Below are 26,612 nucleotides of genomic sequence, written 5' to 3'. Positions count from 1 at the left end.
GCTCAGCCATAAAGAAGATATATTTTGATTGGTGGAGAAAGAAGCTTGACTATATTTATATATTTATATCCTGCCTCTTGCCAAAAAAGGATTTAAGGCCATTTATAAAATACATGAAACACATGTAGATAAAAGTTGGGAAAAGGCAAACCAGGTTATCACATTTGTAAAAATTGCTGAATTGAAACAGAACTATTTTTAATTCTTGAAGGATAGAAAAACATCTCTGATAGATTAATATAGAGGACAGTGTTTACAGCAGTGAAAAATGACATCACCATCATTTTTATAGTAAATACAAAAAAAAAAAAGGTATGCTTAGGGATGTTGCTTATATCAGAATATCTTAAAACCAACGTGTGATGCAACAGAAGTGATTTCTAATGGGGTGGGTGGCCTGCACACAGCTTCCTGATGCTTCAGGGCCTAGAAGAAAGAACTAGAGAAAGGCTGAATTTTGTATTTTCAGGTAATCCTCTAATTTAGTCTCTAAGTTCTCACAAGCTTCAAGAAACTCAGGACCTGGGTGTACACATAAGAATACCCATCTTAGTTGGGTTATTAATACTTGCTAGGTGCAAAAATACAGTCATTTAGCTAAATTGTCTAACCATGAAAGGGATTTTGGTTGTATACGCTAGTATCAGAATTGTAGGTAGAGAGGGTCATGTATTATTGCGAGGAGGCATTATTGGTACCATTTTACAAGTGACCTAAGTGAGGCCTGGAGAAATACTCAAGGTCACTAGGGGGTCCATATGTGGGACCCAGGTTATAGCTTACTGCCATCTTTTGAGGCAAGTTTACTTCTGGTAGTAAGAACTAAACTAATGATTTAATTCTGTATGTATACTTATTCTAGCCTTGAAGTTGACTCTAGCAGGAAGATAGAATTTTTCTTGACTCCTATTGATGGTAATTCCAACAATTCTAATTCTGAGAGTAGCATTTAGTATGTGCCTATAGGTATTTTCAGCATTTCACTGGGCCTCCTGATAAATAGAGATTGCTTTTAATCTTTTTTATAAGAAAAAAGAGTATAGATGTAAATCTAATGAGTGACTGTGAATCTTTGACTTCTTAACTCAGTCCTTGATTCAAGTAACATGTCAGGGATGTTTTTATATGCTCCAGGGAGTAGATGCTCATACACTGAAAGAAAGGAGGAAATTGGATTGTAGTCTTTATTTGGGTTTGCTTTTTTATGGCCCTTTTGGTCACCAATCAGATCTTCACATCAGGGAAAACCAAGCTAATTCTACAGAGGTGCGATGCCTATGAAAGCTTGGGCACTTGGCATGTGGTTTGGAGTCTGCCTTTATGCACATTTTTAAAAAAAATTTTTTTTATTGTTATGTTAATCCCCATACATTACATCATTAGTTTTAGATATAGTGTTCCGTGATTCATTGTTTGTGCATAACACCCAGTATTCCATGCAGAACGTGCCCCCCTCAATACCCATCACCAGGCTAACCCATCCTCCCAACCCCCTCCCCTCTAGAACCCTCAGTTTGTTTTTCAGAGTCCATCATCTCTCATGGTTCGTCTACCCCTCTGATTTCCCCCCCTTCATTCTTCCCCTCCTGCTACATTCTTCTTCTTTTTTTTTTTCTTTCTTAACATATATTGCATTATTTGTTTCAGAGGTACAGATCTGAGATTCAACAGTCTTGCACAATTCACAGCGCTTACCAGAGCACATACCCTCCCCAGTGTCCATAACCCAGTCACCCCTTCCCTCCCACCCCACCCCCCACTCCAGCAACCCTCAGTTTGTTTCCTGAGATTAAGAATTCCTCATATCAGTGCGGTCATATGATACATGTCTTTCTCTGTTTGACTTATTTCGCTCAGCATAATACCCTCCAGTTCCATCCATGTCGTTGCAAATGGCAAGATCTCATTCCTTTTGATGGCTGCATAATATTCCATTGTATATATATACCATTTCTTCTTTATCCATTCATCTGTTGATGGACATCTTGGCTCTTTCCACAGTTTGGCTATTGTGGACATTGCTGCTATAAACATCGGGGTGCACGTACCCTTTCGGATCCCTACTTTTGTATCTTTGGGGTAAATACCCAGTAGTGCAATTGCTGGATCATACGGTAGCTCTATTTTCAACTTTTTGAGGAACCTCCATACTGTTTTCCAGAGTGGCTGCACCAGCTTGCATTCCCACCAACAGTGTAGGAGGGTTCCCCTTTCTCTGCATCCCCGCCAACATCTGTCATTTCCTGACTTGTTAATTTTAGCCATTCTGATTGGTGTGAGGTGGTGTCTCATTGAGGTTTTGATTTGGATTTCCCTGATGCCGAGTGATATTGAGCACTTTTTCATGTGTCTGTTGGCCATTTGGATGTCTTCTTTGGAAAAATGTCTGTTCATGTCTTCTGCCCATTTCTTGATTGGATTCTTTGTTCTGTTGGTGTTGAGTTTGATGAGTTGTTTATAGATTTTGGATACTAGCCCTTTATCTGATATGTCATTTGCAAATATCTTCTCCCATTCTGTCAGTTGTCTTTTGGTTTTGTTGACTGTTTCCTTTGCTTTGCAAAAGCTTTTTATCTTGATGAAGTCCCAATAGTTCATTTTTGCCCTTGCTTCCCTTGCCTTTGGTGATGTTTCTAGGAAGAAGTTGCTGCGGCTGAGGTCAAAGAGGTTGCTGCCTGTGTTCTCCTTTAGGATTTTGATGGACTCCTGTCTCACATTGAGGTCTTTCAACCATTTGGAGTCTATTTTTGTGTGTGGTGTAAGGAAATGGTCCAGTTTCATTCTTCTGCATGTGGCTGTCCAATTTTCCCAACACCATTTGTTGAAGAGACTGTCTTTTTTCCATTGGACATTCTTTCCTGCTTTGTCAAAGATTAGTTGACCATAGAGTTGAGGGTCCATTTCTGGGCTCTCTATTCTGTTCCATTGATCTATGTGTCTGTTTTTGTGCCAGTACTATACTGTCTTGATGATGACAGCTTTGTAGTAGAGCTGGAAGTCTGGAATTGTGATGCCGCCAGCTTTGCTTTTCTTTTTCAACATTCCTCTGGCTATGCGGGGTCTTTTCTGGTTCCATACAAATTTGAGGATTATTTGTTCCATTTCTTTGAAGAAAGTGGATGGTATTTTGATGGGGATTGCATTGAATGTGTAGATTGCTCTAGGTAGGATTGACATCTTCACGATATTTGTTCTTCCAATCCATGAGCATGGAACGTTTTTCCATTTTTTTGTGTCTTCCTCAATTTCTTTCATGAGTATTTTATAGTTTTCTGAGTACAGATCCTTTGCCTCTTTGGTTAGATTTATTCCTAGGTATCTTATGGTTTTGGGTGCAATTGTAAATGGGATCGACTCCTTAATTTCTCTTTCTTCTGACTTGTTGTTGGTGTATAGGAATGCCACTGACTTCTGTGCATTGATTTTATATCCTGCCACTTTACTGAATTCCTGTATGAGTTCTAGCAGTTTTGGGGTGGAGTCTTTGGGATTTTCCACATAAAGTATCATATCATCTGCAAAGAGTGAGAGTTTGACTTCTTTGCCGATTTGGATGCCTTTGATTTCTTTTTGTCGTCTGATTGCTGTGGCTAGGACTTCCAATACTATGTTGAATAGCAGTGGTGATAGTGGACATCCCTGCCGCGTTCCTGACCTTAGGGGGAAAGCTCTCAGTTTTTCCCCATTGAGAATGAGATTTGCTGTGGGTTTTTCATGGATGGCTTTTATGATATTGAGGTATGTACCCTCTATGCCTATACTCTGAAGAGTTTTGATCAAGAAAGGATGCTGTACTTTGTCAAATGCTTTTTCTGCATCTATTGAGAGGATCATATGATTCTTGTTCTTTCTTTTGTTAATGTATTGTATCACGTTGATTGATTTGCGGATGTTGAACCAACCTTGCAGCCCAGGGATAAATCCGACTTGGTCGTGGTGAATAATCCTTTTAATGTACTGTTGGATCCTATTGGCTAGTATTTTGGTGAGAATTTTTGCATCCATGTTCATCAGGGATATTGGTCTGTAATTCTCCTTTTTGATGGGGTCTTTGTCTGGTTTTGGGATCAAGGTAATGCTGGCCTCATAAAATGAGTTTGGAAGTTTTCCTTCCATTTCTATTTTTTGGAACAGTTTCAGAAGAATAGGTATTAATTCTTCTTGAAATGTTTGGTAGAATTCCCCTGGGAAGCCATCTGGCCCTGGGCTTTTGTGTTTTGGGAGATTTTTGATGACTGCTTCAATTTCCTTAGTGGTTATAGGTCTGTTCAGGTTTTCCATTTCTTCCTGGTTCAGTTTTGGTAGTTGATACATCTCTAGGAATGCCTCCATTTCTTCCAGGTTATCGAATTTGCTGGCATAGAGTTGCTCATAATATGTTCTTATAATTGTTTGTATTTCTTTGGTGTTGGTTGTGATCTCTCCTCTTTCATTCATGATTTTGTTGATTTGGGTCATTTCTCTTTTCTTTTTGATAAGTCTGGCCAGGGGTTTATCAATCTTGTTAATTCTTTCAAAGAACCAGCTCCTTGTTTCGTTGATCTGTTCTACTGTTCTTTTAGTTTCTATTTCATTGATTTCTGCTCTGATCTTTATTATTTCTCTTCTCCTGCTGGGTTTAGGCTTTATTTGCTGTTCTTTCTCCAGCTCCTTTAGGTGTAGGGTTAGTTTGTGTACTTGAGACCTTTCTTGTTTCTTGAGAAAGGCTTATATTGCTATGTACTTTCCTCTTAGGACTGCCTTTGCTGCATCCCAAAGATTTTGAATAGTTGTGTTTTCATTTTCATTGGTTTCCATGAATTTTTTTAATTCTTCTTTAATTTCCTGGTTGACCCATTCATTCTTCAGTAGGTTGCTCTTTAGCCTCCATGTATTTGAGTTCTTTCCGACTTTCCTCTTGTGATTGAGTTCTAGTTTCAAAGCATTGTGGTCTGAAAATAGGCAGGGAATGATCCCAATCTTTTGGTACCGGTTGAGACCTGATTTATGACCTAGGATGTGATCGATTCTGGAGAATGTTCCATGGGCACTAGAGAAGAATGTGTATTCCGTTGCTTTGGGATGGAATGTTCTGAATATATCTGTGAAGTCCATTTGGTCCAGTGTGTCATTTAAAGTCTTTATTTCCTTGTTGATCTTTTGCTTAGACGATCTGTCCATTTCAGTGAGGGGGGTGTTAAAGACCCCCACTATTATTGTATTGTTGTCGATGTGTTTCTTTGCCTTTGTTATTAATTGCCTTATATAATTGGCTGCTCCCATGTTAGGGGCATAGATATTTACAATTGTTAGATCTTCTTGTTGGATAGACCCTTTAAGTAGGATATAGTGTCCTTCCTCATCTCTTATTACAGTCCTTGGTTTAAAATCTAATTTGTCTGAATAAGGATTGCCACCCCAGCTTTCTTTTGGTGTCCATCAGCATGGTAAATGGTTTTCCACCCCCTCACTTTAAATCTGGGGGTGTCTTTGGGTCTAAAATGAGTCTCTTGCAGACAGCATATCGATGGGTCTTGTTTTTTAATCCAATCTGATAGCCTGTGTCTTTTGATTGGGGCATTTAGCCCATTTACATTCAGGGTAACTATTGAAAGATAGGAGTTCAGTGCCATTGTATTGCCTGTAAAGTGACTGTTACTGTATATTGTTTGTGTTCCTTTCTGGTCTATGTTGCTTTTAGGCTCTCTCTTTGCTTAGAGGACCCCTTTCAATATTTGTTGTAGGGCTGGTTTCGTGTTTGCAAACTCCTTTAGTTTTTGTTTGTCCTGGAAGCTTTTTATCTCTCCTTCAATTTTCAATGACAGCCTAGCTGGATATAGTATTCTTGGCTGCATATTTTTCTCATTTAGTGCTCTGAATATGTCCTGCCAGTCCTTTCTGGCCTGCCAGGTCTCTGTGGATAGGTCTGTTGCCAATCTAATGTTTCTACCATTGTAGGTTACAGATCTCTTCTCCCGAGCTGCTTTCAGGATTTTCTCTTTGTCTCTGAGACTCGTAAGTTTTACTATTAGATGTCGGGGTGTTGACCTATTTTTATTGATTTTGAGAGGGGTTCTCTGTGCCTCCTGGATTTTGATGCCTGTTTCCTTCCCCAAATTAGGGAAGTTCTCTGCTGTAATTTGCTCCAGTATACCTTCTGCCCCTCTCTCTCTTTCTTCTTCTTCTGGGATCCCAATTATTCTAATGTTGTTTCGTCTTATGGTATCGCTTATCTCTCGAATTCTGTCCTCGTGATCCAGTAGTTGTTTATCTCTCTTTTTCTCAGCTTCTTTATTTTCCATCATTTGGTCTTCTATCTCACTGATTCTCTCTTCTGCCTCATTTATCCTAGCAGTTAGCGCCCCTATATTTGATTGCACCTCGTTAATAGCCTTTTTGATTTCTACTTGGTTAGATTTTAGTTCTTTTACTTCTCCAGAAAGGGTTTCTCTAATAACTTCCATGCTTTTTTCAAGCCCAGCTAGTATCTTTAAAGTGGTGATTCTGAACTCTAGATCTGACATCGTACTAATGTCCGTATTGAGTAGGTCCCTGGCAGTTGGTGCTACCTCTTGTTCTTTTTGTTGAGGTGATTTTTTCCGTCTTGTCATTTTGTGCAGAGGAGAATAGATTAATGAGAGAACAAAATGCTAGCAGGGTAACAATGTCCCCAGAAAATATACTCTAAACAAATCAGAAAAGATCTGAAGCAGTGGGAAAAGAAAGGGAAAGAGAGAGAAAAGAAAAAGAAAAAGAAAAAGATAAAGATAAAAATAAACAAAAACAGAACAAAACAAAACAAAAACAGAATGTGATCAAATATGATCAGGCTGGTTTATAGATCAGTGCCACACACTAGATTTTGGGTGTATTTTGGTCTGTTAAAAGAAAGTTCCTCCCAAAATTTTAAAGAAAGAAAAACTTATATATGTACAAAAATAAGGGTTGATATGATGAAGGGATGGAATATGACTGTAAAGATGGAAATTATAAAAAATTTTATAAAAGGAATTGATAAGTTGTTTGAAAAAAGAAAGAAGAGGATTTAAAAAACAAAGGGAGAGAATGTGATCAGGCAGGGGAGTAGAAAAAAACCATACACTAGAGATTTAGAGTATATTTGATCTGTTAGAAGAAACTGTCTCAAAATTTTAAAGAGAGAACAACTTATATATATATATGCCAAAAATACGGGTAACTACTATGAAGGGATAGAATATGACTCTAAAAATGAAAAATAAAAATGTTTTTTAAAAAAGGGATTGATAAGATGTTGGTTGAAAAAGGGAAAAAGAAAAATTCAAAAAAAAAAAAGAAAAAAGAAAAAAAGACAGCTAAAAAAAATAATTAACTTTGAAAGACTAAAGAATCATGGTAAAAAAGCCATGAATTCTATGTGCAGTATTCCCCTAGTGCTGGAGTTCTGCCATTCTCATTGATTGGTAAACTTGGTCTTGGCTGGCTGTTCTCGCTGATCTTCTAGGGGAGGGGCCTGTTGCCATGGTTCCCAAATATCTTTGCCGGAGGCGGAATTGCCCCACCCTTTCCGGTCCGGGCTCAGTAATCTGCTCGGGTTTGCTCTTGGGAGCTTTTGTTCCCTGCAAGCTTTCCCTACAGCTTTGGAGGCGGAGAGTGAAAATGGTGGCCTCCCAGTCTCCGCCCCGGAGGAGCCGAGAACTCGGGGTCCCGCTCCTCAGTGAGCCCCCAGAGAAAAGCAGTCAATCACTCCCGTCTCCCCGGTCTCCGGCCACACTCCGTGCTCACCCGGCCTGTGACCGCGCGTTTCTATCTCTGGCACCCGACCCCGGGTGGAGTCTCCAAACCCAGCAGATCCCTGCCGTGCGCTCCCGCGCCGCTCCTCCCGGGGGAGGAAGGGGAGTCTCCCTGGATCTGCCACTTGTCCGGTCCCTGCTGGAGGAGCCGTGGCCCGACTGCGCCCCGGATCACGGTTTATGGCAACCCCGAGCTGAGAGCCCGTGCCTGGGCTCTGTCTCTGCAGCCGGCTTCCCCACTCCGATACCTGGGAGCTCTGCCGCACTCAGGCACCCCCGGTCTTTCTGTGACCCCGAGGGTCCCGAGACCACACTGTCCCACGAGAGTTCCACCCCCTGCTTAGCCACCGGAGTGACGTCCCTCAGAGGAGCCGACTTCTAAAAGTTCCGATTTTGTGCTCCGCGGCTCTATCACTTGCCAGAAGCGGCCGACGGAGGCCCCTCCCCCGCCGTCTATCCTCCCGAATATCGCCTCGGATTCACTTCTCCGCACGTCCTACCTTCCAGAAAGTGGTCGCTTTTCTGTTCAGAGAGTTGTTGCTATTCTTTTCTTTGATCTCCTGTTGAGTTTGTAGGTGTTCAGGATGGTTTGATCCCTATCCAGCTGAATTCCTGAGAGGAGACGAAATCCAGGTCTCCTACTCCTCCGCCATCTTGCTCCCCTTTATGCACATTTTGAGTTAGTGCCATCCTTTATACCCGTGGACTTGCCATTTCTCCAACCAAGATGCAGTATCACTGGTTCTTCTTTTCACTCATTCTAGTTCTTCTTGGGATATCTTGACTCCTTTTGCCTCTTCCCTGCCAATACCTTCTTTCTGGATAATTTTACTTATTCTTTAAAATGCAGCTCAGGCATTACATCTTCTAAGAAATCTTCTCTGTCCTCCCTGTCCCTACAGTTCCCATATTGGCTTCTTTCCACAACTTACCATATTGTTGTGTTGAAATCATTTTTTGTGGGTTTGTCTCACCAGTAGACTGTGAGCTCCATGAGGGCAGGTCAACATAGACCTGGTCATCTTGGTTCACTATAATGGTAATAAAGATTTGTTGAACTTACAAGATTCAGTGTGGAATCAAACTCTTTATAACAAAAGCTCTCTACATTAATGACTCCAGGGGATTCCCTGGGAACATCTGACCCAGGACTATTTTTGTGCACCATATTTACCTGCTCTTGTGAAAATGTTTAACAGCCCTGTGATATAATTGTTGATGACAAAGTGGGACATCCTGGCTTCTGTCTTGCTTACACCATGCTGTTGCTTCCCTCTAGGTCAGAGGAAAGTGTTTGACCTCCCATTTGGAAGCTGCCTCTTTCGCAGTGACGTTTATGACAATGGATCTTCATTTCTCTACGATAACTGCACTGCATGCACCTGCCAGGTAATGTGGTTCTGAGGGGCTGAGGTCCAACAATGCAGTTGGGGTTTTATTTTTATTTATTTATTTCTTTTTAAATGATTTTATTTATTTGACAGAGAGAGACACAGCGAGAGAGGGAACACAAGCAGGGGGAGTGGGAGAGGGAGAAGCAGGCTTCCCGCTGAGCAGAGAGCCTGAGGCGGGGCTCCATCCCAGGACCCCGATATCATGACCTGAGCCGAAGGCAGACGCTTAATGACTGAGCCACCCAGGCACCCCGGGGTTTTATTGTTAACATTATAGCCATGTGTTACAAGTAACACAATGTGTTACTTACTGGAAGGAGGCATTATCAATGCCATTTTACTAGTTGAGATCATACTCAAAGTCATGAGGAAGTTAAAACATAGGACCCAAATTACAATTCACTGTTATCTTCCCAGGACCTACAAGTTAGGTTCCAGAGGTGAGAACTAAAGTCTGAGGGGGCTATCCTGAGGTACTTTCTAAAATCAGACAAATAGATGTGGCAGTGTTCTCTGGCTCTAACTATCAAAGATGAATTCTCTGACACACCTCGCAATAAAAATGACTTTAATCACATTCAAGAGGAAAGAAAGGCGTGGATTTACAGTTTATTACAAAGATAAACCTGATAGTTTGGGAAGAGAGTATTTATGCATTGTTCATTGTACCATTTCTTACCTGAGGCATTGCTTGCTTTTCTCCAAAGGCAACCAGAGGTCTAATGACTGGTAAAGAAAGAATTCCACAGCTCCAGAATTTTATTTTATTTTTATTATTTTTTTTAAGATTTTATTTATTTATTTGACAGAGAGAGACACAGTGAGAGAGGGAACACAAGCAAGGGGAGTGGGAGAGGAAGAAGCAGGCTTCCTGCAGAGCAGGGAGTCCAATGCGGGGCTCAGTGCGGGGCTCGATCCCAGGACCCTGAGATCATGACCTGAGCCAAAGGCAGATGCTTAATGACTGAGCCACCCAGGCGCCTCCAGAATTTTAAAGGGATGCACATCACACATTAATTGACTGTGCTTATGCAGTGATTTATTTTTAAAACCAAGAAGAGAATCATTTTAATGGGAGATTTTAGGATCATTCATTAGTGAGTTAACCCAAACATCTGTGTGACATGAATTTAGAGTAATGCATTTCGGTGGTGATGGTTGTTGTTTTGTTTTTAATAGCTAAAGCACTAGAGAGGGAAAGAGGAGTTTTGCTCAATGTCAGCTATGAGTCAGTAGCTAGGATTAGAGTTCAGAAGTTCCTGATTACTTGAGGCATGCTTTGTTAAGTAGCATGCACTCCTTCAGGGGGGTGGCTGAATAGGGGCTGAACTGTCTGTTCCTTGGCACTGAACACTGAGTATTTCCTAAGCCTGAGAATACTTTCCTCAGGCTCCTTCCTCTCGTTGTGGTTTATACTATCCTATGCTAAACATATAGCCACTCCTTCTGTGTGCCTTGGCCTCCATCCTCCAGACTTTTCTTGCTCTCCAGAATTTTACAGGTTTACAGGTTCCTCTTGACGGTACTGAACCTTTGATGAAACATATCACATCCCCAGTTCTCTTAATTGCAGGAGAGCAGACTGAGAATCCGTTATGCTTGCAGTGCTTTGGGTCTCATGGATTCTTTGAGAGAAGATTAGGCAATATATCCCCGTGCTCAAAAAAGTGTAATTGATACTGTTCCTTCAAGAGGTTGTCTTTTCTCAGAGTATGCATTTACAGTCATCTTTGGAAAACTGGATGCTCGAAGTCATTTTGGATAATCAGTATTATTTTCTGTCTGCTTAGAGCTTCCCTCTTCAGCATCTCCACCCAGTGCCATGGCAGGTGCAGGAAATTGTTCAATAGTACTCTGAGCACAGTATGGTTTCAGGTCTTTGTGCCTTCAGATCTGATGATTCCTCCACCTGGAGTGTATCCTCATCTTCTTTCAATCTGATTAGCAAACTCCTCTTCATACACAACAGCTTATCTCACATGTTACCTCCTCTGGGGAGGCTTTCCTGACTCACATAGGTAGGTAGTTACCCCTCTTTTCTGTTACCTCTATACCTTTACTAATTCTGTTTACTACATTATATTGCAATTTATTTGTTCCCATGGTTCTCTCTCTCCTTTTGCTCTGTGAACTCCTTGTAGACAGAAGCACATCCATCCATCTCTGTATTCTCATTGCTTAAACTACTGCCAGGCATATGATCTAATGTGTGCCGTATGTGTGTGTGTGTGTGTGTGTGTGTGTGTGTAATGAAAGGTGGGAAATCTATAACTGCGAAGTATGTATTACTTGAGAGCTAGGGAGTGCACTGTTTTCAAACTAGAAATCAAGACGTGCAGCTTGGCAACATATTTTTTCCCAGTTTATGAGTTGACCTATAATAATTTCTATGTGCCAGAAACTGTGGCAAGTGCTTTATGTATTTCATTTAAATTGCACAATAAATCTGAGGAGCAGGTACTCTCACCTCCATTTTGAAGATGAGGAATCTGAGGCTCAAGGAGATGGATTTGCATAAGATAACACACCTAATAAATGAATGGTCTTGTCCAATGCTAAATCCTATCCATAATCTGATGTGGTAGAACCTTAAAAATAAAACACAACTAATGCCATTTTTAAAAGGATTATCTCATTGTCATATTAATCTTAGATGGATAGGTCAGTAGGAGTATAGTGGATGAATACCAGGAGTACTTCTTGAAGTCATAGGATTAACAGAGGAGCTACAGAAGTTACATACATTGATTGACACAACCTGTTTAAGTGAGCTCTCTCTCAACGCTAACTAACAGGAGAGGGCTTGGTCTCGTTTCCCTGTCATCGGTCTCCCACTAACTCCACACTGTGAGGGGATTGCCCATCTACCTGGGACACCGCTTTCCTCCATCCCTGCCTGCCACCGAGTCTCACAAATGTTTTGCTCTTACATTCATTCCAGCTGACAACCTACTCCAGTAAAATTGCAACTTGTTGGCTGGGGAACTAAACAAGTTTACTTTTCTTGAACAGCTCTGAATTTTTCTTCAATGTGTTGAATAAATCAGTAGGCACAATTTACTTGGCTATTGTGTTCATGCGATGCCACTTCTTTAGAAAGCAAGCCATACCTCTTAAAGTTACAGACATAAACTCGTCACTCCCAGGGGGTAAGTGGCCTGATGAAGGTTACATACTTTATGGAGAAGCCCTAGAGCCCAGGCCCAGTTTTGGACTTGCTCGTTCAGTTCTTCTGTGAACATAGAACACACTAAGGAATTTCATCTTGAGGAGGAACAGTAGCTCCTAGTGTTTACTTTTTGATTAGATACCATGCCTTTATGCTAAACTCCCTGAAGGTGGCATAAAGCCCTGGAGGAGACCCCAGAGAGCAAAGTTCATGAAGGATGTGCAAGAGGAAAAGGGCAGGAAGAAGGAAACTGGTGAGCCACACGCTGGCTGGAGTGGAACCAGAAGTTTCTTGAACATTAAGTTGTAGACACTTGGAAGGTAGCGAAGGTATATCACACTTCTCATAGCTTCTTCATCTTCTTGTCCAGATACCTCATCAACAAATAACATTTTGAAGGGAAAGAGAGATTTATTGCAACAAGTTACAGTGTGATATCTTCAGAATATGTTTTAAAGCAGTTAGTTGTAGGTTGTTAAAAGGCAGGTCAGGTGGGATGTTTGGTAGAGATGGAAAACATTTTTAATTTCTGGTTTGCCCTCGGGCCCCCAGGACTCCACCGTGGTGTGTAAGAAGAAGTGCTCCCACCCTGGTGGCTGCGTCAGAGGGGAGGAGATGTGTTGTGAAGAGTGTCTCCTGCGCATGCCTCCGGAGGACATCAAGGTGTGCAAGTTTGGCAACAAGATTTTCCGGGTATGTCACAAGCCAAGCGCCTGGGAACCACTATACTATACGGGAATGTAGAAAGCTCCAGACAAAAGGCAGACCAGAGTAATCCATATTTTGTAGACACATATGTCGTGTGTGTGTGTGTATGCAAATGTAATTATTTATATCGCAATATTATATATACATATATTTAAGATCAAATACACGTGGGGCAGAGAAGCAACTGTTTGGAAAAATGGTTTTTTTTGGCTTTATTTTTGCTTTACAAAGTATTTTAAGCCTGTGAAACACGATCACCACATGTGCAGGGCCAGTGACTGGGACTGAGCTGAAGACGGTGCTGTTCTGGGTGCCCTAATGACTGGGGGCATCTCATTCAGTTAGAGATGCTCAGTGTCCCTTTCCAAGATCCTGATGGTTCTATAGCTTAATACTTTTAGAATTTTTCACAAAGCTTCTTTTTCAAAGAGAGATTTTTCTCACTTGGAAGATGCTCAGGTGAGGATGTTGAAGCCAGTGCAGCTGTTGAGCAAAGGTGAGAGAGCCTTGCCCCACTGAGCCACCAGGGTTGGCCACTGACCGTCTGCTACTCGTCAACTGCTACCCGTAGTTCTCTGTTAGCACAGCTGGGCAGTGACCATGTAAACATCAGAATGAAGATTGTTTTCTTTGTCCAAAGGGCTTTCTATCTGGTCTGTTGGGTGGAGGGAGTCTTTCTGTACCTGAAGGCGCCACCTCAGGACATTCCTGAGACCGAGAACTACGGAATCAAGTCAGACGTGGGAGCTCCTCATCCTGCACTTAGCCAGATTTCCTTTTACATTGACAGAGTTGGAGGAAGAGTCTTGATTCCTATGCAATCAGTAAGAAGACATGATGGGTCATGCCCAAAGGAAGGGGGTCGTGTGTGTGTTGTATTTACACCAGCCTCTCAGAGCCACTCATGTGTCCCTTTAACATAAAGTCATCCTCCATTTCCCGAGCACCTGGATGCAACAGACTCCCTCTCATGCTGGTATTGTGTGCAAAGTGCTTTCAAGCCCCGGATACAAAGGTTCCTTTATGTGATGAGGCTTAAAATAATTTGCAGAGAGTCATCTTTGAAACACCAAGTCCTAGAAATGTGTACTCAGAGAATTTGGACTAGTCAGATGCCCTTTAAGACAGATTCAGTTAGTTCTTTCTCTCCTGAGAAATAAAAGGCTCTAGTAGTCCTTAATATAGCTTCAAAAAATGAGAAGGAAGAGGAAAAGGAGCAGTCATCATCAAAATCTGAGCTAGTTTCTCTGTTTTTAACAAAACTCGCTGCTTATATTTACAAACCCAGGAAGGAATCCTTGTTTTGTTTTCAGACCCATCTCTCGTGCATGTAATCTACTTTTCCCCAAGCTGGGCCGTGCGTCCCTGCACATTCTCTAGAGGAACGGGGCTTCTTGTGGCTGGGTATTTGGCAATTGCATATCATAAATTCGGTGAGCCAAAAATATTCCTCAAAAGCCCTCTCTGGGTTAGAAAATGTGTTCCAAGGTGCTAACCAGCTTTTTGGGAGCAGAGGATCTGACAGGCAGGGACACGTTATCTTGGAGTATTCTGTCTGGGCTCCACATATTTGGATGGCTTGCTGATCAGGTGTCTGCCTGGGCAATGAGAGTTCTTTGAATTAGCCTCTGTTCTTTGCATGTTCATGTCCTATGTAGTCCAGAACCATGTCACGTCTGGGAACAAACTAACCACTTTTGTACATCTCAACCATTGGTGTCTGGGACAGCTTAAACATTTCAGTTCTATCAAACAGGAAAATGAGAGCTTTGCTACTGCATCATGTATGAAAACTCATGTTTGTCTTCCAGGGTGAAGCTAAGTAAACAATGCAGGAGGAGCAAGATGCAAATATGATTTGGTTAGATGCACAAGAATTCTTTTTCTATCCTGGAGAGGGCACACACACACACACACACACACGCACACACACACGCGCGCGCGCGCACACACACCCTCCAATCGCAGAGACATCTCAGGGTAATTTAGTCTGATGATGGATCCCTCACTCAGGGTAAGAAATGCTCTCCTTGGCAGAGAAATCCCAGCCTGTTGGATTAGCTCCCATCAGCCTCCAGCTGATAGCAGAATCCTGTGCTCTCTCCTGTAGGATGGAGAGATGTGGTCCTCTGTTAACTGCACCATCTGTGCTTGTGTGAAAGGCAAGACAGAGTGTCGAAAGAAGCAGTGCGTTCCCGTCAGCAGCTGCCCGCAGGTATGTCTGGAATGCAGGTTGGTTTTTTTCTTTACCTTAAGGTCTTGGGAAACACCCTACATGTGGCATGGTCACATGCCATCTTCTGAACACAGAATCCAGATCCACTGATACTTCCAGGTTCCTGGACAGCCACAATCCCCTTTGCAAGGCTCACTCCTTTTTTGCACTTTCCACCCAGATTCTAGTCTCGCATGAAAATAGCTCTTAACCTTTCACTTGTCCCAAATCTCCTATTCCTCATTGACTTTTCCCACTTCTTTGTTTCAATGTCTCCAATTCCTGTTAGATCTGCTCTCTTGTTCCTTTTGTTGGGTTTTCCATTGAACAGCCTTCCCATTTTTCTCTTCTCTTTCTCTCTTCTCAAATTAGGGATTTCTTCCCTTAGTCTTTCAAAGTAGTATGTAGTCGTTTAGTAATAAACTCCTCGAGAGGTTTCTCTGGCGGCCTAGCAGCACCCCCGACCCCTTTGCTGCATTTTCCTTCCATAACCCTGGCCTCCGTGTTAGCCCCAAATGGAAATAGTGCCCCTATGGAAATATCTCTTTTCAGAAACGCACAGTTCCAGAACTCCGAAGAAAGCCACCATTATCTTCCAAAGCATGAGCTTCATTGACTTCACCTCGGCAACTTGAAACCTCTCAAGGTTTTATGCATTTTGGGAAAATGTTAAACCTATTCAGTACCTTCCAGTGAATGAAAAAAATATATCCATATATTCAGGGCATGTCCTCCCTTCTCTGTTATAGACAGCTTTTAATTTTATTCACATCTGTTATTATTATAAACAAAAAGTTGCTGTTTTTACTTGAGTGCCAAATGAGGCACGAAAAAAACAACAGCTGTTGCTATTGCACAACTGAAGGAAGGGGGGAGAAAAAAAAGGAAAAAAAAAAAAAAACCAACCCTAATTAGTCTTGCTTTAAAAAGCCTCAGACATAAAACTGAAAACCTCCCATGAAAGAAAAAAAAAGGAGATACAATAAGTAGACTTGAACATGGTCTGCTTATAAATATTCATTGGGAAAAATGGGATCACATCATTTATGCCAGTCCTTGGGGAACCCTCACTGCTAATGAACTCAGGCAGCACATGTTGGTAATAATGGGCTTCCTTATTCTACAAGACAAAAACAGGATGCTGTGCCAACCTGGTGGCTCAAGTAACTAGCCTCAGCAGGCCGTGGTGGGGTTTCCAGCTTGACTGGAGTCCCCCGGCTTGCGGCAGGCTTGATGGGTTTCATTGTCCTCTTGCTGTGGGGAGGTCAACGTTCTTCATGTCAGTGGCATCTCATTAGCATCTCCTCTTTGACGACCTCATTTGAGCCAGGAGCATCCATCTCTCCAAGTGCAGACCTTTCCCCCACCTCACCCCTCCTGGTCTTGTCGAAGCTTGTCCCGCCCGGCTCCTGCCCCAAGGGCCACATTTCTGTTTCTAGGCATCCTTCCAGCTGTTCCTCAGGGGCCAGCACAAGGACTTTGGAAGATAACTTAGTTCTACCATGGAAATCCTGTTAAATGCTTATTTCCCCTCCCTTGCATTGCCTGGGGAAATTAAAAAAAGTGTGTGTGTGTGTGTGTGTGTGTGTTTGAAGAAGCAGACTCTATTCCCTGCTCTATCTTTCCTGACTGCTACTCATCTCTTTTTCCAGAAGTATGTGTGCCTTGTTGAAGAAGGGTTTCCTGTCCATCCTCCCTGACAGACCCCACTCTCCCTCAACCCCTCCCTCATCCCCAGCCCTGAGGAAAAGGAGCGCCTTTGGTGAGAGGGCTGTGAGGGGTTCCAGTGGGGACAGGTTGTTTATAACACTGCCGTCTCATCATCACTGATACGTACTGAGACTTTCCCTATGGTCGCAGGACTTACCCTGTTTAATGTTGAGACCACCCCTCTGAGTTGGGTGCTATTACTAGACACTTCTTACCAGTGAGGTCACAACGTGTCCAGAGTTCCACAGCTAGTTACATAGAACTTGGGCACCTAGACTTCATAGCTTCTGCTTGACTTATTCCTTATGTGATTCAGTGAGATTAGCAGCTCCACTCAGTTTCAGGAGAAGGGAGATGGCAGTTTCTGCCAAGGTGCAGATGTAGGGGATCATATAGTCACCCTTTGTTGGGGCCTTTGTTCAAGTAGCTCTGCGTCCTGATAGAGCACTTTACTGCACTCCCCGGGGCCACCACTCCAGCGGCCCCAACCGATCTCAGTTGGTCTTTTCTTCAACTGCTTTCAGTCACAAGACACCGAAGGGAGCCTCTGTGCCAAATAAAAATAGATAATCAAGCTCTAGGCAATGAAAATACATCATAATGCCCCAAACCAGGGAGGGCTGAGTGGGCCCGAGTTTTAAGCCTCTTTCAAAGTTGTCATAGTCTCTAATGTACCATTTTAGGCCTGGCTGATGCAAAAATGAATGAGGCGTGGTTCTAGTTCTTCAATTATCAACTAGCATTTTTAAAGTCCCCATGATTTTTTTTTTTTTGAGTGCCTAAATCTATTCTTTATGCAGTTGACCGCTAATGGCAATTGACCACATTTCTTTTTCTCTGTGAGTCTCATTGAGTCAGAGACAAGACAATGACATTCTCTGATATGGAGCCTGAGAATACGTTTCCTCCTTTTAATGCCATGCATTAAAAACAATTAGAAGAAATGGAATATAGGAGATTACACTGTATTTCCAGAAAGGTAATGGAAAATTACTCAGCATTTCAAAACCCTCAGCTTCATTGGCTTTGACTGCATAACAGTGGCTTAACATAGATAGCATACCACTTTCTGAAAGAAGAAATCTGACTGAATTTGTTCTGTAGCACAGATAATTGTCCATATCCATAGGCCTGTGCTTGGGATATGATTTATTGTTTGAAACAGGCCCCTCTGACAAGCAAAGACAGAATTGAGAGGTTGACAGATGATTCCCATTTTTATGTGTGTATGCTTTGTCTCTAGAGGGCTAGTTTGGATATCAATGAAAAGGTTGAATCCAGACTGTCTCCATCTTCCCCCCATGTGAGAAAAATCACACCAGTGAGCCCCTTGGATATTATATTTCTCAGAGGATAAGAACAGGAAAGCTTTCTGAATGACTTTGCCTGCATTAGAACCTGATACTTCAAAGTTCATTTTTGCCATCATCATCACTGTCTGGGCATCAAGTTCAAATACAGCTTGGACTGATTTCATTGGTTTAACTGGTATCAGATTTAAAAAAAGAGTTTTGTCCTCAGCAGACCCTGTTTCTTAACATTAAATTTGTTTGTTTTTCTTTCCCTCTTGATTAGGGTAAAATTCTCAACAGAAAAGGATGCTGTCCTATTTGCACTGAAAGTAAGTTTATTCCTTTGGAAATTGCTATTAATATTTGTTTCACACTTTATAATTCAACAAGAAAAATGGTGGTGTAAGTTTTGGCACATTTTGTGTCTCTTGGTATGGGATGGGATCACCCCACTTTCCTCCAGACACTTTAAGTCAATTATAACCCTCTCACAGTAGGCCAAAATTGAGATGTTTCCATTAGAAATTGTTGCTAATAGAAATTTAGAAGTTAAATGGTCTGATGAGGTTTTAAGAAGGACCAGATAACTTAATATGCATTTTAACTAATAGCATCTGCAGTCATAGCAGTTAAGGTGATATCCAGTAAGACAAACAATATACATACTCTGGGAGGGATTTTCCTTCTATCATTATAAAGCCAAACAGCTACACTTCCTTCTCCCCACCCTCACCCTCTTTACCATTTCACTTGTGCACATCCAGTGTTACTGTTGGTGAAGCGAAGCGAGGTCTTTAGACTGGTGATCGTTTGCCACACTGTTATTTTTAAGCTGAGTTTTTGAAGATTCTCTCTACCATGGCTTATTCCGAAAGCTGGCTGAGATTGCACTACTAATCATTTAGACAGAGCATAGCAACAAGATCAATGTTATCCACACATGTTGACATGTGACTTGGAAACTGCTATTTTCGTCCTTTTCAAATTCATACAGTTTTGAGACAGCTGATATTTTTATTTATTTGTTTGTTTAGTAAGCTTCATGTGTACAGCTTTATAATTCGACATCTGTACACACTACGAAGTATCACCACAAGTCTAGTTACCATCTATCACCATAGAGTTGACTTTCTTCATCCATTTCACACAGACACACCCTCCCCTATCCACTTCCCCTCTGGCAACCGCTACTCTGTTCTCTGTATCTCTGAGTTTGTTTTTATTTTATTTGTTTGTTTGTTTTAGACAACACATATGATTGAAATCATGTGGTATGTGTCTTTCTTCATCTGACTTATTTCACTTAGCATAATACCCCCAAGGTCCATCCATGTTGTTACAAATGCAAGATTTCATTCTTTTTTTATGGCTGAGTAATATTCCATTGTATAAATATACCACATCTTTATCCATTCACATATCAATAGACACTTAGGTTGTTTCCATATCTTGGCTATTGCAGATAATACTGCAATGAATATAGAAGTGCATATATTTTTTCAAATTAGTGTTTGTATTCTTCAGATAAATACCCAGAAGTAGAATAGCTGAATCATGTGGTAGAATTTTTTGAGGAATCTGTATACTATTTTCCATACTGGTTGCACCAATTTACACTCCCGCCAACACTGGATGAGAGTTCCCTTCTCTCCATACCCTTTCTAACACTTGTTTATCTCTTGTCTTTTTGATAATAGCCATTCTAACAGGTGTGAGGTAATATCTCATTGTGGTTGTGATTTTCATTTCCATAATGGTTAGTGATGTTGAGCATCTTTTCATGTGCCTGCTGGCCATCTGGATGTCTTCTCTGGAGAAATGTCTATTCAGAGCCTTTGCCCCTTTATTTATTTATTTATTTATTTATTTATTTATTTATTTTTTATTTTTTATTTTTATTTTTTTAAGATTGTATTTATTTGCGAGAGAGAGAATGAGAAACAGAGAGCATGAGAGGGAGGAGCGGACTCCCCGCTGAGCAGGGAGCCCGATGTGGGATTCGATCCCAGGACTCCAGGATCATGACCTGAGCCGAAGGCAGTCGCTTAACCAACTGAGCCACCCAGGCGCCCCTTTGCCCCTTTTTTTAAATTGGGTTGTTTGTTTTTTTGTTGTTGAATTGTACGAGTTCCTTATGTATTTTGGATGTTAACCCTTTATCAGATATATGGTATACAAATATCTTCTCTCATTCAGTAAGTTGTCTTTTCATTTTGAAGATGGTTTCCTTTGTTGTGCAGAAGCTTTTTAGCTTGATGTAGTCCCATTTGTTTATTTTTGCTTCTGTTTTTCTTGCCTTTGGAGTCAGATTCACAAAGATGTCGCTAAGACTGATGTCAAGAGCATATTGCCTATGTTTTCTTATAGGAATTTTGTGGTTTTAGGTCTTACAGTCAAGTCTTTAAATCCATTTGAGTTAATTTTTGTGTATAGTGAAATGTAGTGGTCTAGTTTCATTCTTTTGCATGTGGCTGTTCAGTTTTCCTACAATTATTTATTGAAGAGATTGTCCTTTCTCCATTGTATCTTCTTGGCTCCTTTGTCATACATTAATTGTCCATATATGTGTGGGTTTATTTCTGGGCTCTCAGTTCTGTTCCATTGATCTGTATTCTGTTTTTGTACCAAAAAAATATGATTACTAGAGCTTTATAGTATGATTTGAAATCAGGGAGTATGATACCTCCAGTTTTGTTTTTGTTTCTCAAGATTACTTTGGTTATTTGAGGTCTTTTGTGTTTCCATACAAATTTTAGTATTATTTGTTCTAGTTCTGTGAAAAATGCTATTGGTATTTTGATAGGGAGTATATTGAATCTGTAGATTGCTTTGGGTAGTATGGACATTGTAACAATATTAATTCTTCTAATGTATGAGCATGAAATATTCTTCCATTTATTTGTGTCTTCAGTTTCTTTCATCAATGTCTTATAGTTCAGTGTGCAGGTCTTTCACTTCCTTGGTTACAGTTATTTCTGGATATTTTATTCTTTTTGATGCAATTATATGTGAAAATTAAAAAAAATTTCTTTCTGATCTGTTGTTAGTGTATAGAAATGCCACAGATTTCTGTATATTGATTTTATACTCTGCAATTTTACTACATTCGTTTATTAGTTCTAAGTGTTTTTTGGTGGTTTCTTTAGGGTTTTAGATGAATATATAGTATTATATCATCTGCAAATAATGACAGTTTTTCTTCTCCCTTTCTGATTTGGAGGGCTTTTATTTCTTTTTCTGGCCTAATTGTTTTGGGTAGGTACTTCCAATACTATGTGGTGAGAGGGGGCATTCTTATCTGGTTCCTGATCTTAGAAGAAAAACTTTTAGATTTTCATGGTTGAGTATGATGTTAGCTGTAGGATTGTTATATATGTCTTAATATTGAGATATGTTTCCTCTATATGCACTTCGTTGAGAGTTTTTATCATAAATGGATGTTGAATATTATCAAATGCTTTTTCTACATCTGTTGAGATTATTTTTATCCTTAATTTTGTTAATATGGTGTATCCCATTGATTGATTTGTGGTTGTTGAACCATCCTTGAATCCCTGGAATAAATCCTACTTGATTGTGGTATGTGATCCTTTTAATGTATTGTTGCATTTGATTTGCTGGTATTTTGTTGAGGATTTTTGCATCTATGTTTATCAAGGATATTGGCCTGTAATTTTCTTTTTGTGGTGTCCTTATCTGGTTTTGGTATCAGGGTAATGTTAGCCATAACATGTGTTTGGAAGCTTTTCCTCCTCTTCAATTTTTTTGGAAAAGTTTGAGACTAGGTATTAAATTTTTGAATGTTTGGTAGAATTCACTAGTGAAGCTATTTGGTCCTGAATTTTTGTTTGTTGGGAGGTTTTCAATTATTGTTTCAATTTCCTTATTAGTAATTCATCTATTCAGATTTTCTATTTCTTCCTGATTCAGTGTTAGAAGACTATATGTTTCTAGGAATTTATCTATTTCTTCCAGGATGTCTAAGAGTTTGTTTGGCATGTAATTGATCATAGTAGTGTCTTATTACCCTTTGTATTTCTCTGAGATCAATTGTTACTTCTCCGCTTTCATTTATGATTTTATTTCTTTGAGTCTCCTTTCTTTTTTTCTTGGCTAGTTTAGCTAAAGTTTTGTCAATTTTGTTTGTCTTTTCAAAGAACTTAATTTCATTGATCATTTTTGTTGCGTTTTTAGTCTTGACTTCATTTATTTCCACTGTGATCTTTGTTACTTCCTTCTACTAATTTTGGGCTTTGTTTGTCCTTATTATTTTTTTTTAGTTCCTTTAGGTGTAAAGTTAAATTGTTTATTTGAGATTTTTCCTGTTTCTTGAGATAGATCTGTATTGCTATGAACTTCCCTCTTAGAACCACTTTTGCAGCATTCCATAGATTTTGATATGTTGCATTTCTGTTTTCCTTTGTCTCTAGTTATTTTTGGATTTTTCCTTTGATTTCTCTGATGACCCATTGGTTGTTTAGTAGCATGTTGTTTAGTTTTCATGCTTTTGTATTTCCCATTTTTTGTAATTGGAATTTATAATTAATTAATTGTAATTTGATTTCTAGTTCCATATCATTGTGGTTGGAAAAGATGCTTGATACTATTTCAGTTTTCTTGAGTTTATTGGGACTTTTGTGGCCCAACGTGTGATCTGTCCTGGAGAATGTTCCATGTACACTTGAGAAGAATGTGTATTCTGCTAGTTTGGGATGGTATGTTCTGCATATATCTATTAAGTCCATCTGGTCTAATGTGTTGTTTAAGGCTGATGTTTCCTTATGGATTTTTTTGTCAGAATAATCTATCCATTGATGAAAATGCGATATTAAAGTCTTCTGCTATTATTGTATTACTTTCAGTTTCTCCCTTTAGTTCTGTTAATATTTGCTTTATGTATTTTGGTGCTCCTATGTTGGGTGCATATATAATAAATTAATAAAGCACTTAAAATAAATAAACATAACATTAACATAAAAATATTATATCTTTTTTCTGGATTGACACTTTTATCATTATATAATGCTCTTCTTTGCCTTTTATCATAGTCTTTGTGTTAAAGTCTATTTTGGGGGCACCTGGGTGGCTCAGTTGGTTAAGCATCTGACTCTTGATTTTGGCTTAGGTCATGATCTCAGGGTCGTGGGATCGAGCCCCATGTGGGGTTCTGCACTCAGTGCAGAGTCTGCTTGTCCCTCTCCATCTGCTTCTCCCCTGACTCACACGTATGTGCTCTCTCTCTCTCAAATAAATAAATAAAATCTTAAAAAAAATAAAGTCTATTTTGTCTGATATGAGTATAGCTATTCCAGCTTTCTTTTCCTTTCCATTTGCATGGGATATTTTTTCTATTCCTGCTCTTTCAGTCTGTGTGTGTCCTTAATTCTGAAGTGAGTTTCTTGTAAGCTCTTGTAGGCAGATAACCTTTTGAAGTGTTTCATCAAAAGAGAAGTATTAGTAATGTCATTATCAAATTAGTTCTATTGTATAAGCAGGATTAACAAAGCCATGAAATCTATTAGAAAGTATTTTATGAACTAGTTAGCCTTAGAGAAGTGGGCTTTGATGATTGTTGAAAGCAGCTTTCATGTAGAAACAAGTTTTTTCATTCCACATGTTTAAAATCATATAGCTAAAAGTTACCCTAGCTTTGTTTTTTTGGACAATAGATATGTATGTGAGATGTAATAAATATATTTATTGTATATATCTCTCACTATTTCTTGAGACAGAGAGCTATTAAATAATTACACATTATACACTGGATAAAAACGTAGATTGAATTAATGAAAATTAAACTGTAGATTTAATAAAATAATTTTTCTTTAAAGAGAATACTGTACATAAAATAACTCAAAGGAAGCCAACCAAGTATGACTTACTAGAGCCCCACAGTTAGTGCAGGAAGAATTATCCATGATTAACACACCAGTTGATTTCAAATGGTATATAAATTATTACATTTAATCATCCTCCCAGAGACTCTCTGAGGAAACTTTGTTTACGGATGGTTTGGAGGCTACCTCCAGCTTCATTCCTTCCTGGATGAGCAAAGTAGAATTTAAGTTTATGAGGTTCTCCTCTGTATCCGTGTCAGTGAAGATGTTTGCATTTCTCTAGGAAGTATTTCCTTATTGAAGCAGACACAGAGTTCAAAGGAACTCTTAAGATTTTCTAGCTAACCATTTCAATTTGCATGAACACATAGGTTACATCTGCTAATCACACTGCTGTCAGGTAGGATCACTGCTTATCAGTTTAATAAAAACATGATAAATAAAAAAAAATAAAAACATGCTTCTTGTGCAGAAGCAGCCCAAATGTTGAATTATCCGACTTTATGAAGGTGAATGAAGTGAATGAAGAATGAAGGTGATGATTACTGAGGTAGTTGAGAGAAAAATCACATTTCATTATTAGTCTATCCACTATGAGCTAAGCCTTTTTTTTCATATCTAGAATAATGGTGGCTTGTCAGAAAAAAGTAGGATGGGCATGACAAAAATCAAGGGTTTTAACCAGCCATCTTAACTATTGTATTTGTAAAACATGGGAATGAGCCTGACTTCTGTCGCTAAGAGAGCAGTTGGCAAGGGAGAAAATCATCCAGCTGTTAGGGTACCAGGGAGACCATTGACTGTGCACCTGCATCCAGCAGGTCAGTGCGGGAAGAGCCCAGGCATGTGGTTCTTGGTCCAATCTACATGATATCATCAGATGGCTATTTCTCAATTTCCTTTGGTGTTCTTTCCATCTGTTTACTCTCTCTTGCTCTCCAGCAGTTCTTCCATCAGTGCTGTAAAACACATTCTATTGGCAAGGTTTATTTATTCAGATTGAGTTAAGAGATGGGATGACTTCCAAATTTTTTAAGCAATGCCCAGATTTTCCTAACACATCAGGTAGACTTATTCTGATGTCCTTTAGCTATGGCCTAAAGATCTCCTATTTTGAAATTACTTTGGCATTATATCTAGCATCCAGAACAAACCTTGGGGCTCATTTTTTCCTACTCTGTCAATTACAGAAGCTCTTCTGACATACGGGTTTCTAGAGCAGACCAATGAAGGCTGAAGTACAAACGAAGGCTAGTGTTTTCTAAAACAGAAAAGTGACTGATTTCTATCTTATTCAAACAAAATCACACACACCCATACACACCCCATTAGTTGCTGCAGAGTTTTCAACCTCAGTATTATAGTTTGACTAAAAAATTCTTTGTTGTGGGTTGCATCCTGCACATTGTATGATGTTTGGCAGCATCTCTGATCTCTATCAGCTATAGGCCAGTAGCACTTCTCTCCCAGAGATTATGGCAATCAACAGTGTCTCCAGACATTGCCAAATGTCTCCTGGGGTGATTTATACCCTTCTCCCCAGGACAAATGGTTGAGAACCATTGGTACTCCTAACAGAGATAACAGCATGGGTGAATGCAGAAATAAACACCTGTGGGGCTAGTAGCAGTAACTTACTCTCAATACACAGTGAGTAGATGAAATAGGAGCCCAGAGCTGGTGTAAAAAATGGCAGACCAGAAGTCTTTGGATGTAATTGAGTGTGTTCGGATTTTCATTGCTTAGCCCTACAAAAAATGATAAAGGCATAATTAATCTTGATTGATTAAAATTCACCATCTTTGCTTTAGTTGCTAGGAAGCTAGAAATAAATTCGTAGCCTACCTCTAATGGCAGGTAGTTTTTGAGTAATAAGCTTATTCCTGACTTCACCTTATATGTCTGCCCTTATGTGTTTTGAATCATTTAGTATGTATGCCTGTAAGCTACTCCCAATCCTTTTTGGAAGGAGGCAAGAATAAATACTTAGATACATATATAGTTTCATACACTGATGAAAAGGATTGATTATACAGTTTCAGATACTCTAAAACTTACTTTTATTACCTGTTGTTGTTAAATGAACGTCACATTATTTCCAGCAGAGATGACACTGGATTGTCTGTTTCTAAAATCCCACAGAATTACTGCCTTGTCAACTGGGGTAGTCCATCTTGGTAGTGTTTGGGGCTCTTGCAGACCTCTGAAAAGAACAGCAAATAAATGTGTAGAACATTTCTACAGGCCTCCCTTTGCAATAGTCAGTGATAGTGGTGATTTACAATTCAGTAGGTAAAAAGCAACAGTTGAGGCTCAAACCTGTTGTACTCCCCATAGTAGCACCATCTTCCTGGGGTTGATCTGAAAGGGCAATTATGATTCCATCAAAATCGACAAAAATAAAAAGTCATGTTAAAATCAGACCTGAAGGAAGAATGAAAAGCATTGTTGTCTTTTAATAACATGGACGTTCTCTCTTTCTCCTTGTCCAAATGAAAAGAATTAAATTCGGTTTGGGTGATTTATTTAAAATAAA

General features: G+C 39.9%; 1 protein-coding gene across 1 annotated transcript in view; it reads left to right on the top strand.

Moving 5' to 3' along the window:
- The window catches only part of BMPER (BMP binding endothelial regulator), a 248,508-nt gene that overhangs the window by 131,110 nt on the left and 90,786 nt on the right, over positions 1-26,612 (top strand). The window contains exons 8-11 of the mRNA XM_032401800.1: positions 9,031-9,140; positions 12,867-13,007; positions 15,133-15,237; positions 18,523-18,568. Coding sequence (XP_032257691.1) covers positions 9,031-9,140; positions 12,867-13,007; positions 15,133-15,237; positions 18,523-18,568 — 402 coding nt within the window. The remainder of the gene's footprint in view (positions 1-9,030; positions 9,141-12,866; positions 13,008-15,132; positions 15,238-18,522; positions 18,569-26,612) is intronic.

Source organism: Phoca vitulina, unplaced genomic scaffold (assembly GCF_004348235.1).
Source record: "Phoca vitulina isolate PV1807 unplaced genomic scaffold, GSC_HSeal_1.0 scaffold4, whole genome shotgun sequence".
NCBI lineage: Eukaryota > Metazoa > Chordata > Mammalia > Carnivora > Phocidae > Phoca > Phoca vitulina.
The sequence above is the reverse complement of the archived record's forward strand: the minus strand, read 5'-3'. Positions and strand labels throughout refer to the sequence as shown.